This window comes from Festucalex cinctus, chromosome 7, assembly GCF_051991245.1.
Source record: "Festucalex cinctus isolate MCC-2025b chromosome 7, RoL_Fcin_1.0, whole genome shotgun sequence".
NCBI lineage: Eukaryota > Metazoa > Chordata > Actinopteri > Syngnathiformes > Syngnathidae > Festucalex > Festucalex cinctus.
This window is the reverse complement of record NC_135417.1, coordinates 6,607,261-6,623,849: the sequence shown is the minus strand read 5'-3', so window position 1 is coordinate 6,623,849 and position 16,589 is coordinate 6,607,261. Positions and strand designations below refer to the sequence as shown.

Sequence of the window (16,589 nt, the reverse complement as noted above, 5' to 3'; positions counted from 1 at the left end):
GCATTTACACCTGAAGTGGAACTTAAGTGGTCCTGGTTCACTTTTGCAGAAGTGGAACTGAATCCTGTTTCAAATCCATTTCAAATGTGAACAGAAACTGGCCAAGGCTAACTTTCATCCTTGTGTTGACCGAAGCACCATTTACACCTGAAGTGGACCAGACGCCGAACTGGATCCTGGTTCAAATCAACTCCCAATCTGAAGGAAAAGTGGTCCCAGTTCACTTTTACAGAAGTAGAACTGAATCCTGTTTTAAATTAATTTCAAATGTGAACAGAACCTGGTCAAGGCTAACTTTCATCCTTGTGTTGACCGAGGCACCTGGCATTTACACCTGAAGCAGAACTGAATCCTGGTTCAAATCAACTCCCAATGTGAAGGCAAAGTTAACTAAAATAACCGTGGTGCCATTAGGGTGCCCTGCAAAGGTTTTGCTTTTCCGTAAAGTCTCGCCATTCGCGCTTGAGTGCAGCGAAGGTGCAAGTATGTGGCCACGCCCCCCGGCAATCACATCCTGGGCAAATCGACGCCCATTTTGTGAGTCAGCCTTCGAGCGCGCTCTCACCAAACACGAATGCAATGTGCCTTTTCTCATTTGATGTCCCTGCGAAAATGAAAATAAACGTCTACGAAATGGAGAACCATCACATGTGCGCGTACGCGTCAGCCACGCTGTCGTTGGCCGGCGGAGTCATGCTCGGCGGTGAGAAGAGGGAAAACAGCACAAGAGCCCACCACCACCATGGATCGCCAGTGCCACAAAAGCCCAAATCCAGGGAGCACGCACACGCAAATTGAACAAAAGCAGCCCGCATTGGGAAAAGGGAAGGAGAAGGAATCGCACAGACCTGATCTGGGAATATCCTGGTGCTTTTTGGCTCAATGACGTGTCCTCCTCGTATCTCATCCTCCACGGCCACCAGTCTTGGTCATAGTAGGGGAGGAAAGGGGGTTGGGACAACACAAGGAGAGGTAGGATTATTTGCTCATCTATAAAATGAAACGGAAATCATTGTCAATCAAATCATTTTTTAATCGAAAATCAATTTTGAATCGAATCACAGGCTGTCACCTGCTGGCCATTTTTATAATAACTGCCATTGCTTTAAACCACCTCTTCATGTCAGACTCTGCATCAAAGCCTCCTGTATGCTCTTGCATTAACAAAAAAAAAAAAAAAAAAAAAAAAAAAAAAAAAAGTGTAAACACGTTTTTTGGGAGTGAATGACAAAGTATTAAAAACGTTTTTACACGTTTTGGGGCTTGAATGAGGTAAAAGAAACATGAGGACAAAATTAAACTAAACCAAAATTAAATCTTATCTGAGCTATGACAAAAGCAACAAAATCAACCCAAACCATGACAACAGGCCTGCGGTCGACTCGTGTGGGCCTTGGGGACTAGCTGGTGACCCCACGTTGGTGACCCCTCTCGTAAGCCTTCATTTGACTGACGACCATACGTGACAATTGACCTATTAAAAAAAAAAAAAAAAATCCCAATATTTACATGTTTTATTGACGGGTTTTGCCCAACCCAAACTCCCCCACCAATTTTTGCATCTTGGACGTTTATGACCCCCCATGCATTCCAATGGGCATCATTTTTGTGCGGATGTGATATAAAAATCTCTATCTTGTGATTAGAGAGTCTGAAATAATGCAGGCAAATCCTTTTTTTTTTTTTTTTGGTTTCATCCGACATGAATTCCTGTACGTTACGTGTCTTGATGGTAGGAGAGTGCAGAAGCGGTCGAGATGACAGAAGGAGAACAGAGAGAAAAAAAAAAAGACGACAGATGGGCAGATTTATTGGGGGGAATTGTGCCATGCGATTGCGATATTTATCAAAGAAGCAACTGTCGGGTTGCTGGATCAACAGCGTCCCCTGGGAATTGCTACTCGTGGGGCAAAAAAAAAAAAAAATCCTTCATCTTAATCATTTCAAAGATCTTGCAAAGCTGACGGATGCACTTTTTTTTTTTTTTTTTTCTCCTGGCTAATTCTGAGATTTTCCCAGGCTTGGAGATAATCCAGAGTGCCGGGGAAGGATTTGAATTTCAAGGGGGTGAGCGGGAGGTTAGCACGAGAAGGCGCTGGGAAAGTCTCGCAATCACCTCGCGGACGAGTTCCCATCCACACACAACCTTGACTCATTCAACACCCCAAAGAGAACTGGATCCCGTTTCAAATCACTTTCAACCTGCTCGACTTTCAAATGGTATTGAATGCATCTCATTTATACAATTGAACTGAAGCAGAAAGAAATCCAATTCCGTTTTCAAACCAATTTACAGTGGGAATGCAAAGTGATTCTGGTTCACATTCATCTTGTACCGACTGATTCCCACCTCAAGTGGGTCAGAAAGAGAACTGGATCCTGTTTCAAATTACTTTCAAACCTGCTTGACTTTTGTCTTGTATTGAATGCATCTCATTTACGATTGAAGTGATGCAGAAAGAGAGCCAAATCCAGTTTCAAACCAATTCACAGCGGGAATGCAAAGTGGTCCTGGTTCACGATCATCTTTTAGTAACCGATTCCTAACTCAAGTGGGTCAGTAAGAGAACCGGATCCTGTTTCAAATCACTTTCAATCCTGCTTGACTTTCATCTTGTATTGAATGCATCTCATTTATGATTGAATTGATGCAAAAAGAGAGCCAAATCCAGTTTCAAACCAATTCAAAGTGGGAATGCAAAGTGGTGCCGGTTCACATTCATCTTGTACTGACTGATTCCCACCTCAAGTGGGCCAGACAGTTCAATCGATGTGGTTTCAAATCCATTGCCAGTTTCAATGCAAATTGGTGCAGGTTGACTTTTGAGTTGTATTGCCATTGTGGATCAGAATTAGAAGTGGATCCTCTTTGACTACGTTTACATGCAATCACTAACCCTTGGGGTCTATTTGTGTGCATACACTGGCCCCGGTCTACTCACGCATAGGAATGGGTTATTACGATTCGTTCAAAAACGAGAATTTCGACCTTAATCCGAATATTGGCGGCATGTAAACATAAGTGATGAATGAGAAATGGATCTGGATATGAATCAATACGCAGTGTGAACAGAAATAGGTCTCGATTCACTTCAGTATTAAAATTGTCTCCATCAGACCTGAAATGGACCATAAAGTCAAGTGGATCCTGTTTTTCATGTTTTTTTAAATATGATATTCAATTTGAGAATCAGATTTTTTTTTAATTTTTATTTTTTAATGGAGGTGTGGTCACTTCAGGCAAACGAAAAAGGCGCTGTCTTCCACATTATCGCCACCTACTGGACCGGCATGGAATGGCACGCCATGAGGTTTTAAAAAAAAATATATATATTTTTATTTGTGTTCTTTCCTTGGCGGAGGTCTGCTTTGATATTTCAGTCACGCACACACATTCGTTCCAGCGAGGACACACAAAAGAAAGAAAGCAACAGGTGGAGTTTCAAACATGAGCGTTTGGATGCTTTATTGCAGAAATGTTGACAAGCTTTTGCTTTGTACAAAAAAGAAAGAGAGACAGAAAGATAGAAAGAAAAAAGAAAGAAGCACACGCACAGAGAAAATGTCATCGGCAAGCATTTGAGCGTCGGAAAGACAAGATGCATATGGCGGACGTTTGTTACATGAACAGGCAGAGAAAGAAAAAAAATAAATTCAGCACTTCAAGTGGTCAATGTGGGAAGCGTTTGACGACACAGAAATAAGATGCTAATACGCCGCGGATATATAATCTGTATCATTGATATACTTCTTTATCTCTTTAAGAAATATCTGCAGTATTAAAAAATTCATTTCAAGTCACAAAAACACCTGGAAAGAAAATACATACAACTTGTAGTCGGCCTCGTGCCGATTATTGTGGCTAAAAACGTGAAATAGTCTCACTCTCGTATAGATTTGTTCATATTTCATACACTCCTATTGTTATGGTACTCTTGCATTGCACACACCTTAATATTAATATGCCCGATGGATTTATAGTGGACAATTATAATACAATTTCTGCTATATAATGAACATCCTCCCCATTCACAAGTTATATGATCGGATAAATATGTACTCGCGTATTTGGATGTGTAACTGCAAAAATGCAATCAAGTCTCGTAGTGCGGAACACACGATGGATTGATTAAGGCCATGAGGAGAAGACAAAACAAACTTGAAGCCGTCAATTAGAAGCAAGAAAAAAACAAACCAAAAAAAAAAAAAAAACAAGATCCAACTTTCAACTCCAACAATGCAAATTTCACATCACAATTCAAATAAAATTCAATTTGCGGTATTCGTCCCACGCGGAAAATAAATAAATAAATGATGCACGCCTAATTTAAGAAAAAGGCTAATTTTAATTTTGTGAGAAATGGATGATAATTTTTCAACTGTGAAATTGTATTATTATTTATTATATTTTTGTAAGCCTTAAATTTACAAAACATTTCATTCAGAATAAAACTGCATACTGGAGATGACAAATGCTCATTTTATGAAAATAAAGTCAGATTTTTTTTAAAAGAAAATTTGGGTTATTTTTCAAAAGTAAAATTGTATTTCCAGAGGAGAGAAAAAGTTGACAAGATTGAATTGAGAAAAAAAGTTTTATGTAATGGAGAGAGAGAGAAAAAAGCGTCCCCAAAACCTGAAATGTTAGCGACCCCCCTTACACACACACACACACACCCCCACACACACACACACACACACACACACACACACACACACACACACACACACACACATGCATACACACACACACACACACACACACATCCTTGTACATATATCTTTGTGAGGACATCCATTGACATAATGCATTTCCTAGAGCCTTACCCTAACCCCAACCATAACCCAATTGAAACCTAAACTCTAAAACCAAGTCACGACCTTCAAAAAGAGGTCATGCAAAGTGAGGACCGGCCAAAATGTCCTCACTTCACAAAAATGTCCTCATTCTGTTGGATAAAGACGTATTTTGGTCCTCACTATGTATTATGTACAAGAACACACCCCCACACCCCCCCACACACACAAAAAAAAAAAACACTCAACTGACAGAACAATTTAAAAAAAATTTTTTAAACTAAAGCACATCAAAAATCAGCTTGTAATTCACTCACAAGCAACAACAAAAATGTACTCAAGCCAGCCAAAAGACAAAAAATGTGCTTCGATATCAGGAAGCGCCGACGGCTCTGACCAAGGCCACCAAATTGGTGTTACACTTGATTGGGGGGAGGGGGGGGAACTTTGTCTGAAGAAAAATTTAAAAGCTCCCTTAAAGAAAGAAGAGAAGATGAACGCCACAAGCAACATAAAAAAAATGGCTACTAGACTCCAGCAAACCATAAAACAAAAAATGTTCTGCAATATATTGAAAGGAACCGCATCGAAAAAGCAAAACGAAGCCGAGCACCAAAAACCAAGAAGAGGTCGCTCGAGCTCGTCGGCGGTGCAGTGACGCAAGTCACATGACTTGGCGTAGTGAGGGAAGGAAGGCATAGCCACTACACCCCCCCCCCCCTCCACCACCGACCACTCCCCTCCCCTCCACTGACCCCTCCCCTCCACTCTAACGGTTTACCTGTGGATGATGCCTTTAATTTGCGAGTCCTTTTCCAACTGCTGCTGGCGGAGGCGTCGCTCGCTGTCCTCCAGCCGGTTTTGGTACTGCAGCAGGATCTTGTTGGTCTGCTGCTCCTGCGTCAGCAGCCGGCGCTCGTACTCCTCCAGCTTCTTGTGCGACATCACCAGACGCTCCTTCAGGCAGTTGATCTCCTCCTCGTACTCGCGCACCTGCCGCATCGACACACAACAATGACGTGAACACACGTGGGCTACATTAAACTGACATTTTTGCAGCTTGCTCCAATAAATGGCTCAGTGGGATCGTTGGTAGAATAAGCCTTCGAAAAATATATATGTTATATATTAATATTTTGTTGTTTTTTTTACCCAAACATTTGCTTTCTTTTTAAGGCCTTAATTTTTGCCTGCAAATGGTAAAAATCAATAGATAGATAGATAGATATCGATAGCAGGCTAGCTAGCTAGCTAGATCGATCGATCGATAGATTGATTGATAGCTATCGATAGCTAGCTAGCTACATAGCTAGCTAGACAACTAGATAAATAGATAGCTAGCTAGCTACCTAGATGGATAGATTTCGATAGCTAGCTAGGTAGCTAGCTAGCTAGCTATTGATATCTATCTATCTATCTATCTAATAGCTAGCTAGCTAGCTAGCTAGTTAGACAACTCGATAGATAGATAGATAGATAGATAGATAGATAGATAGATAGATAGATAGATAGATAGATAGATATCGATAGCTAGCTAGCTATATAGCTAGCTAGGCAACTAGATAGATAGATAGATAGATAGATAGATAGATAGATAGATAGATAGATAGATAGATAGATAGATGTCAAGCATACTTGAGCTAGCACATTAGAAACAAAAAATATGCTCTGACAGCACAAACAAAAATGCAGTTTAACATGTTTGAACACACCAAATAAAGCAAAACACAAAACAAAGCAAGTGCTCTGACAACAGCAAGATAACGAGAAGACAGTTTGACGTAAGACGTGAGCGAGCGTCGCCACCCACCCTGTCCATTCGCGACTCGTCCATGCTCTTGGAGTACTCCTTGAGCTTGAAGTCCTCGCGATCGATGCGCGAGCTCTCGATGTCGGCCGACAGGTGTGGCATGTTGGACACCCACGCCACCGTCCTCTCGTTGGCTGGCGTCGCCGTTGCCTGGGACCCCTGTGACCAGAAATCGCGTCAGAGGGAGTCTGCACCGGAACTGCCGATTTGCCGTAGCTGCTTCCGCAACTCGTAGGAGAAAGAATTGGAACAATCCTTTTTTTCCCTTTTCTTTTTTGGAAATAAGTCACGGAAATAAGTGCCCTATCTGTGGTAGCAACATCATTGTTTTCACCTACTGCCACCTACTGCATTGGAGGTTTAGTGCAGGTACTTCTGATTTGTCATCAGAACATTTGGTCAAACAAAAAAAAAGTTTATGGAACTGTTTGATGTTTTTTTGTGTGTGTGTGTGACTATTTTTTGGAAATAAACATCTTTTTTTTCTTTTTTGTTTTCTTTTCTTTTTTTTCGGAAATAAGTCCTGGAAATAAACATCCTGTCTGTGGTAGCAACATCATTGTTTTGACCTACTGCCACCTACTGCATTGGAGGTTTAATGCAGGTTTGTCTGAAAATAACATTTGGTCCCAGGATGAAGTTTTTATGGGACTGTTTGAGGATTTTATTTTTTTTTTTGCCATGTTGACATGAAAAGTGCGACTGGCCTGTTTTCCGACGTTGGGCTTGAGTAGATGCTGCTGCGTCTGTGCCTGCGTCTGCTGCTGCGGCGACTGCTGCGTGGTGGGGCTTCCCGTCCCCTGTGGACTTCCCGACTCGCGGACCGAGCTCTGTTGGTGCGGCAGCCCCGGCGCCGTGTTGTCCTTGACGGAGAGCTGGCGGCCGCCTCCGCCGTGCAGCTGCCGGCCGCCGCCTCCGTAGGCCGTCTCGGGCGACTGCAGGAGGTTTCCGCTCTGCGGCCGCGACTTGGTGGGGGCAGGCGCCGGGGCGACGGCGGCGCTCACCGACAGCTGGTGCGACGTCTGCGATTTGATGCGTTGGCTGGGAGGGGGCGGAGCTCGTGCTTGGACGGTGGACGGAGGGGTGGTGGCCAGGGAGGAGTGGGAGGTGCCCGTCTGTGAGGTCAGGCCCGTCATTTGCTGCTGCTGCTGCAGGTTATCCTGACAGACACACGAACGACTTCGTTAGCATCACTGACCTGCATATGTGACTGGATAGCCCGTACGCGCAAGTGCAAGCCGTTGAAGTCACAAAGGCAGCCATGTTGTTACTCCAACCTCGCAAACAGACTACTGTACACTCACAGGAATATTTCAAGCCGAACTTAAGATTTATGTCATTTTTTGAAATAACAAATTTCCATTTACTTTTAATTTGAATGCAAATCTACCAAACTTATAAGATACATATTCATCAGTCTAAGAAAGCCTATTTATTTGAAATGCATAATCTTCAGGTTTATATATTTAATATTAATAAAGTATAGTGTAATTACTTTTTTTATTATTTTTTTTTAATTCTTACTTTTTTGGGATGTCCGCATTCAGTTTCATCCCAAAAATAAAAATGTGGAAAATGGAAAAAATATATTCAGAAATTGGACATAAATGTTTTTCACATAGCAGTATATTTAGCGTGTATAGGTAACCTGATTATAATGCAATTCAAACAATATGTAACATTATAACATTATGTATTTTAAATACTCTCATTATTATTCATTTAACGTAATTATACTTTATTAATACTAAATAGATAAACCTGAGGATTTATGACTTATGAATATGTATCATATAAGGTTTATTTGGTAGGTTTGTGTTAAAATTATCTAAAAAAAAAAAAAAAAAAAAAAAAGTAAATGGGAATTTGTCATGTAAAGAAATTACGGAAATCTTAAGTAAGGCTTGAAATACTGAAATATTTCTGAGTATATCAACTATACGTACAGATGAGACCTATACAGCTCGTAGGCAGTTAGTATAAGGCCGGAGATGGGGTGGGGGCTGGGGGGTTTGTGCGGGGGTGCTCACTATTTTTTACAAAGTAAAAAAAAAAAAAAAAAAAAAAAAAAAAAAGAATTGGATGGGGGTCTCCCCTTTTTCTTTTATTGCTCAGTTTCTTAGACACCAATATTAGATTTGGCACAGGCATGTTTTGTTGAATTACAGTTGGAATTCTTTAATTTAAAATGAAAAAAATTACAAAAATATCCAACTTTCCTCCTGTACTAAACATCATTAATCATATAATTTCTACATGTATTTAAGTCAAGTTGTAAAATGTTTGAAGTCCTCTTCTTTATGTTTAAGTTTATTAAATTGAAAACACCATAAATCATGATGTTTCTACTAAGTACTGTGTGAAATGTTCTCCAATTTGGATCCTGTAAATGTATCGGATGGATGGTATGGCGAGAAACGTTTCTAGGCAGGAGCAATATGGCCGCCTCCCACCTCAAAAGTCTCGGCCTATTGGCTATCCAGCATTGGTTGGCATCTTAGCATGCTAGCTTCATCCCTTAACAATGTAGTTCCTGAAAACAAATAATTGAGAAGGACTAGTATAATATATAACACTATGATTTGGTATTTATATTAGGGCTGCACAATATATAAAAATAATATCAATATCGTGATATTGGCCCATGCAATATGCATATCGCAAAGATATGCAATAAGAATTTGATGCTTTTATCTGAATTTGTGAATTTGACCAGTCAGCCGCTAACTAAAATGTGCACTGCCATCCAATAGTTGAACATAATCGAGATATAATTACAATTAATTAACTAAGAATATATTGATTTGACTAATTTTGCTGCATGAAAAATGTAATTCTTTTATTAGATCACAAACATGTAATTTCCTTAGGTACATGTTAAATATCACTATATCCAGCAACTATATCGAATGATATCCCAATATCGTGCAGCCCAGATATATATATATTATTATTAGCAGTAGTATTTTTTCAAAAGATATATTAGTGAAATGGTCTTCTAATGGCGAGTGTTTCTCCCCGTCAACACCAGTGAAGTTCCCGGAAGTCGTGGCGGCGTGAATACGGTGGTTTCCGGCGGCGTGGCGGGCGCGCGCACCTGCATGTGCACGACGGACATCTGGCGGCGGGCGTAGTCGGCCCGGCCGTAGTCGTCGCTGTAGCTGTGCGAGTGGATGATGCTGGGCTGGCCCAGGTGGGCGGCGTCGCGGCTGCGCAGGGTGGACAGGTCCTCGCTGCGGGAGAAGGCGCCGCCGCGGGCGAACTGCGGCACGTAGCTGGGGTGCGAGGGCTCGGGCTCGGGGGCCAGCAGCAGCGGCGCGGGGGGCTGAGCGCGGCCACCGCGCTGATGCTGCTGCGGCCCGTCCGCCGTGGCCAGGTGAAAGAGCGGATTCTGGAAGGAAAGCGGGTAGCGCATGGCGGCGGCCTGCTGTTGCTGCTGCTGGGACAGCGAGTCGGTGGCGGCGACGGCGGCGGCGGCCATCCGGCCCAGCCGTAGGCCGGCCGACACGCCCGAGCCGCCCGAGCCGGCCGAAAACCTGCTGCCGGCCCGCAGCTGGCCGCTCAGGCCCCCCGAACCCAGGCCGCCACCGCTCAGCCCCCCGAAGCTGCCCATGCCGGCGATGGAGGCCTGGGAGGAGGTGAGCATGTCCACCGACTGCAGGTGAGACACGCTGTTCATTCGGGAGTCCTGGATGGAGGGTCCATCATATACATAACGCTTTTTTTACTGACACGGAGGAGACGCCACGAAGCCCCGCCCCCCCCCGCCAAACGTTGACATGAGCACGGGTGATGTATGAGGGTAGCCCGGATGTCGCAAAGATGAGTATTTGCTGGCAAATACTCTCCGGGATGAAGCGACAAGCAAGATGTCATGATACAGTGCACCCCCGCTACGTCGCCATTCTCCTTTATGATACCGACGACTTCCCCCGCCACATTTTTTGGATGTGCAATCCAAGGTTATTTTAGTGAACTAAAACTATCAAAAAACTAAGACTAAAATTCGAAAAAACAATGTCGTTAAACGAAATAAAATAAAAATGAAAATGCATTTTAAAAAACAAAAACTAACTGAAACTACATTTTATGTTCACAAAACTAACAAATAATTTATTCTAAATTAATAAATTAAAAGAAAATTAAGAATATATAAAAAGTCAACCGTAGTCAAGGTGTTAGTTGAGATGGAAATTAGCATTTTCAATGTGTGTGTGTGTGTGTGTGTGTCTTTTTTTTTTTTTTTTTAATGAAGTAGCGTTTTTATTTTGTCAGTTTGCAATGTTAGCAAAGTTATGAGAACACGTCTTGCTTGTAGATGTTCAACAACTTATTTATTTTTGACAAGTAATGAATTCCAAATTAATAAATGAAAAGAAAATTAAGAAATTTTTGAATAAAGGCATGAAAATAAATTGTGTTCTTAACCCTTGTGCACCTAAAAAAAAATAAAATAAAATAACCCTCTCGCTCAATTTGAGCCAAGCGTTGGCGTCCTGTTGGAAGTGTGATAACTGAGTCATTTCTGAATATTTTTTTTTTACTTTCGACCCTCAAAATGTTCAGCGGTATCAGACCTATCCATACATGTATAATTTTTATTTATTTTTTTATTTTAGATGCCCTCTATGGACAATAAAAACAATATTGTCCGAAGAGCACAACTAACTATGATCTATCTATATATAAAAAACTAATTCAAATTGGAATATTCAATTTGAACAAATTAGAGCCTTCAATATGTTAATAAGTCATAAAGAAATCTTTTTGGGAAAGGTTGGTGTTTTTTGACAATGGCATTTTCAATTTTTTTTAGACATATAAGTTAAAATGAGCCAAAATTTGGCTCACTCTTAGAAGTGTGATAACCAAGTCATTTGTGAATATATTTTTTACTTTCGACCCCTCAAAATGTTCAGCGGCATCAGACCTATCCATACATGTATAGTTTGTATTTATTTTTATTTTAGATGCCTTCTATGGACGATAAAAGTAATATTGTCCGAAGAGCACAAGAAGATCCGCGCCGCTTGAACATGTTGCAGTTCCGTAGGTTAAACAGCAGCCGTTTAAACGATAAAATGACTTCCATGTTAATTTCCATGAGCTTATTTCATTACGCGTTAGTACTAAGCGAGCAACTAATCAGGTGTAGGTTGTCGTTCAACGGGGGCTCACTGTAGACTTGATCATGGGAGATTCCGGCGAGTATGAGCTGGGGGCATGCTTTGCTCATACTCGTCTCCCGGGGGCCGATGGGATGGCGAGCGATTGATCGATTGATCGATCGATTTCCCCCCATGCCGCGCGACTCACCTTGCCGTCGGGTTCGGTGATGTCGGAGCTGCTGGTGCAGTAGGCCGGGCTGGAGCGGGCCAGCGGGGGGCGGGACACGTAGAACATGTCTTTGGACGATGCCCGCTGGAGGAGGTGCTCACGCTCCTGAAAGCTCAACTGCGAGCGCGAAGGCGGCGGCAACGCGCCGCCGGTGGAGGTAGGCGAAGGCAGGCGGGTCATGTCCATGGAGCTGATTTTGAGAAAAAAAAAAAAAAAAGTTTTTTGTTTTGTTTTTTTGCCATTAATTCACTGAAATGAGCATCCCGTCCCTGATCATTCATAATTGTCTAGCACCACCTGCAGAATTGGAGATTTAGTGCAGGCACTTCTGCTGCGTCATCAACATGATGAAACATTTGGTTCCAGGACAAAAATTTTATGAAGCCATTATTTATTGATGCAAATACGTAATCAAAATGTGTCGTGTCTGTAGTAGTGACTAGGGATGTAACGTTAATGGCAATATCGCGATATTAAAACAGGCACAATACATCGCCGTCGTCACGGCATGATATTAAAAGCAGCACATCTGTAAAAAAAAAAAAAAAGTCGAGTTGATTTCTATTTGTGTAGCACCCTCTGGTGGCTAGTGTTTTATAGTGCAATTTAATTTTCACAAGGCATGTTTTGGCCCTTCTATGTTTAAAATCTATGCTAACGGTCAGATGAATAATAACTAATATGCTTGTAAACTGAGTCAATATGTGGAGGAACTCAATGTGTGCTTGCATGAGCAAGTAAGTCCCTCAATATGTTATATTGATATATTTTTTATACATAATATTTTTCATTGGAGTAATGTACAAAAGCACAATATTTCTTTTTTTTGTTTTTTTTTAGTATGAGCTCATTTTTTTTTTCCAATATCGTGACCTTTTTCTTTTTTTTTTTTTGTATACCTTAACCTCTCCACAATATCGTGAAAATGATCGTATGGTGATGTTTGGATATCGTTCCATCCCGGCGAATATTTTTGCCGTCCCCAGCCGCGCTTACCTGTTGAGGTCCCTCATGACGAGGTTGTGGAAGTCGGAGGAGGAGGAGACGCCGCGGTTGAAGGCGGGCCGGGACAGGAGCCGCTCGGCCTGGTGGCTGGGCTGGCGCTGCAGGTGCGGGTTGCGCAACGCCATGCTGATGTCGTTGAGGAGGCGGGGCAGCGGGCCCAGTTTGATGATGGCGTCCTGCGTCCCACAAACACACACATTTTCACCTTTGACCTTTCGCTTGGACAAAAATCGACATTTTTACAAACGGATCATAATGTGACAAAACATGACCACAAAAAAAAAAGATCAAAATGCAAAAAAAAACAAAACAATGACAATTCTGACAAAAACAGATCAAAATGTGACGAATGAAAATTTGGCAAAACCATCAAAACAACATAAAATAATTTGACAAAAAAGTGACAATTTGACAAATGAAATGACAATTATGACAAACAGATCAAAATATGACAAAAAAAGTGATCAACTAAAATAAATTACACTTTGACAGATACAACTTTGACAAAAAAAAGAATTTCATAATAAAGACTAATGTGACAAAATATTTAATTTGACATCGTTCGAAAATGGTAAAACAAAAATGGGAGTAAAAATGGCATAAAGCCAACAAAAATGTATTAGGCATGATCAATATGACAAACTGTATCAAAATGTGACCGAAACCTCAAAATCTGACAAAAAGACAAACAAAAATGTGACTCATCAACTTTTTGACAAAAAAACGTTTCTCAGTACGAGCGCAATTTAAGTAAGAAAAAGAAAAAAAACTGTCAAGTTGGAGTTGTGGTAAATGCTGAAAATGTCTGAATGGAGGCGGCGTGCGGGAGTTGAACTAGCGTCGTGTGAGAGGGTACCTTGCTGAGCTGCGCCATGACCTCCCACAGGAGGCTGTGCAGGATGGAGAGCTCGCGTCCCAGGTCGATGTAACCCTCGAAGCCCCCGGCATTGGTGACGCTGTCCAGGTTGGAGATGTCGTAGAGGAACTGCTGCATGGAGCCCCACTCCAGCTCCACAAACTCGTTCATGAAGCACATGTACTCCTCCTTCATGCCGAACCTCAACAACGGGAAAGGCCGCACGCACGTGCACACACGTTACTCAAAGCGCGCAAAAACACCATAAAAAATTCTTGCTCTCATGCAAAAACATTCTCCAAGTTTCAGACCAAAAATAAATAAATAAATAAATAAATAAATAAATAAATTGGGAAATTTATCCCTGTGGATGAGAGTGTAGTCGGCCCTAACCCAAGCCCCCACCCAAAACTATGCAATAAAAAAAATAATAATAATTAATAAATACAAATTTGACATCAAACTTCAATTTTGACAAAGATAAAAATCAAGGTTTTAAAATAATTTGCCATACAAATAATATTTGGCTAAATATAAATCTAAAATATAAAATAACAATAATAATAATATATAAATAATATAATATAATAATAATAATAATAATCTAAAAAAAACGAAAATTTGGCTAAAAATAAATAATAACTAAAAACAACAATCAAAACAAAATTTGCCATACAAATCAAATTTGGCTAAATCTAAATATAAAATTATATAATAATAATAATAATAATATACATTTTGGCTAAATATAAATAATAACAACTAAAAACAGCAATCGTAACAACATTTTCCAAACAAAGAAAATTTGGCTATAGTGTAATCAAAATTTGACATCAAAATAATCAAATTCTAACAGTAAATACGGCAAAGTCTGACCTCCCCAAAATCCAAAAGCGACCCAAAATAAATTTAAAAATAACATATAAATTCAAAAAATGAACCATAAAAGTTTCATTAAAATGCAAGCTTGACCAAAAAAATATAATACAAGAGGAAATCCAAATGTGATGATGATGATGAAAGACGTAAATGTCAACGCGTGGACCTACTTGGAGAAGTTGGCGAGGTTCTGCACCACTTTGGCGATGAGCGTGAGCGTGCGCGACGTCTGCTCGTCGGGATACTCCTGCGTCAGGTTGAAGAGCGACGGCGACATGATGGCGGGACACAGGAAGCGCAGGAAGAGCGAGCCGCTGATCAGGCGCTCGGCGATGTCCTCGCGACCACGCTCAGCGCAGCGCACCCGCCACGACGCAAACACCTCCTTCAGCTCGCGCGGGAACACGCTGAACACACAAAATAAAAAAAAAAAAAAAGATCCTTGCAGTTAAAACGCCGCTTCACAAGGTACCGATAAAAATGTAACCCCAAAAAAGTAGACATATGTGACAGGAAATACAAAAATGACACATGAAAAGAAAGAAAAACAAATGTGTGTGCGTGTGTGTGGGGGGGGGGATCAATATGCAGCAAAACATTGTGACAAACGTGACAAAAGTGTAATCTAAAATACAAATTTGACAAATTCAAAATGTGATAAAACAAAACAAAATATGTAAAATTAAAAAAAAACACCAAAACAACTAAAATGGAAACAAACAAACAAACAAACAAACAAACAAACACATACATGACAACTAAAATTGTGTCAAAAATGTTACAATGTTACAAAATTACAATGTCAGGGAGGAAAACTTAAATATATGCTTGCAATAGAAAAAAAAACAATAAACAGAGCCTGAAGAATGTGACGAAACAGATCTATATGTGACAAAAAATGACGAAACAAAAAATTACAATTTGACAGATATGTTTGACAAAAAAAAAGAATTTCACAAAAAAGACTAATGTGACAAAATATTTATATTTTAAAATAAAACAAAAATAGGACTAAGAATGGCACGAAACCAACAATGTAACAAACATGATCAATATGACAGCAAAAAAAAAGTTAAACGTACAAAATGTGACCAAAATCTGACAAAAAAAGACAAACAAAAATCTGAATATAACAAGAATCATCAACTTTTGAAAAAAACTTGAAAATGTGACGAAAGACCAAAAAAAACAAAAAGAGATCAATATGTAGCAAAAAAATTGTGACAAACATGACAAAAAATGTGACCTAAAATACAAATTTGACAAATTCAAAATGCGATAAAACAAACAAACACATACAATGTTGACAATGACAAAAAATGTACATGTGCCCAAAACAGATGAATATGTAAAATAAAATTTTTTAAAAAAAGATAAAAAAAAAGATAAATGGATTTCAAATGTGACAAAAAATGAACAATGGGTGACCAAAACAAAAACAAAAACTTAATAAACAGACCCTAAATGTAACAAAACAGATGACAAAAAATATGATCACTATGTGGCAAAAAGGTCATATAAAAAGATGACTCATGAGGCAAAAATGAGAAGGTGGCAGTTTGTGCAAGTGACCAGTGCGAATTGACGATCTTGCAGAGAGCCAGCTCGCAGCACATCCTCAGGTTGGCCTGGTGGTCCGGCAAGACGGAGGGAGGCGTCCGCATGGGGTCCACCTCGCAGTTCTCCTCCGACTCGTACAAGGCGCGGATGAACTCCCCTGGGCGGCAACAAACAAAAAAAAAAACTCAACTCAACACTTTAAAATCATCCCCAAAGGCTCATGCATTGAATTAATTACCAAAGACTAAAACGAAGGACATTTTTGCTATAATTATAGTTAGTTTTATTTTAGTTAGTTTTGTAAACATAAAATGTAGTTTCAGTTAGTTTTCTTTTTAAAAAAGC

The 16,589-nt window shown here is 40.4% G+C and overlaps 1 protein-coding gene across 17 annotated transcripts in view; it reads right to left on the bottom strand.

Annotated features, from left to right (window-relative positions):
- The window catches only part of syngap1b (synaptic Ras GTPase activating protein 1b), a 73,776-nt gene that overhangs the window by 9,616 nt on the left and 47,571 nt on the right, over window positions 1-16,589 (bottom strand). For 14 of the 17 annotated variants that reach the window (XM_077527233.1, XM_077527234.1, XM_077527238.1 and 11 more), the window contains 10 exons: window positions 16,257-16,401; window positions 14,855-15,091; window positions 13,806-14,007; window positions 12,941-13,125; window positions 11,924-12,134; window positions 9,705-10,295; window positions 7,315-7,767; window positions 6,608-6,766; window positions 5,579-5,790; window positions 849-924 (listed from right to left, as the gene is read on the bottom strand). In XM_077527233.1, coding sequence (XP_077383359.1) covers window positions 849-924; window positions 5,579-5,790; window positions 6,608-6,766; window positions 7,315-7,767; window positions 9,705-10,295; window positions 11,924-12,134; window positions 12,941-13,125; window positions 13,806-14,007; window positions 14,855-15,091; window positions 16,257-16,401 — 2,471 coding nt within the window. The remainder of the gene's footprint in view (window positions 1-848; window positions 925-5,578; window positions 5,791-6,607; window positions 6,767-7,314; window positions 7,768-9,704; window positions 10,296-11,923; window positions 12,135-12,940; window positions 13,126-13,805; window positions 14,008-14,854; window positions 15,092-16,256; window positions 16,402-16,589) is intronic. The other 3 variants (XM_077527236.1, XM_077527245.1, XM_077527249.1) reach the window with 3 other exon arrangements.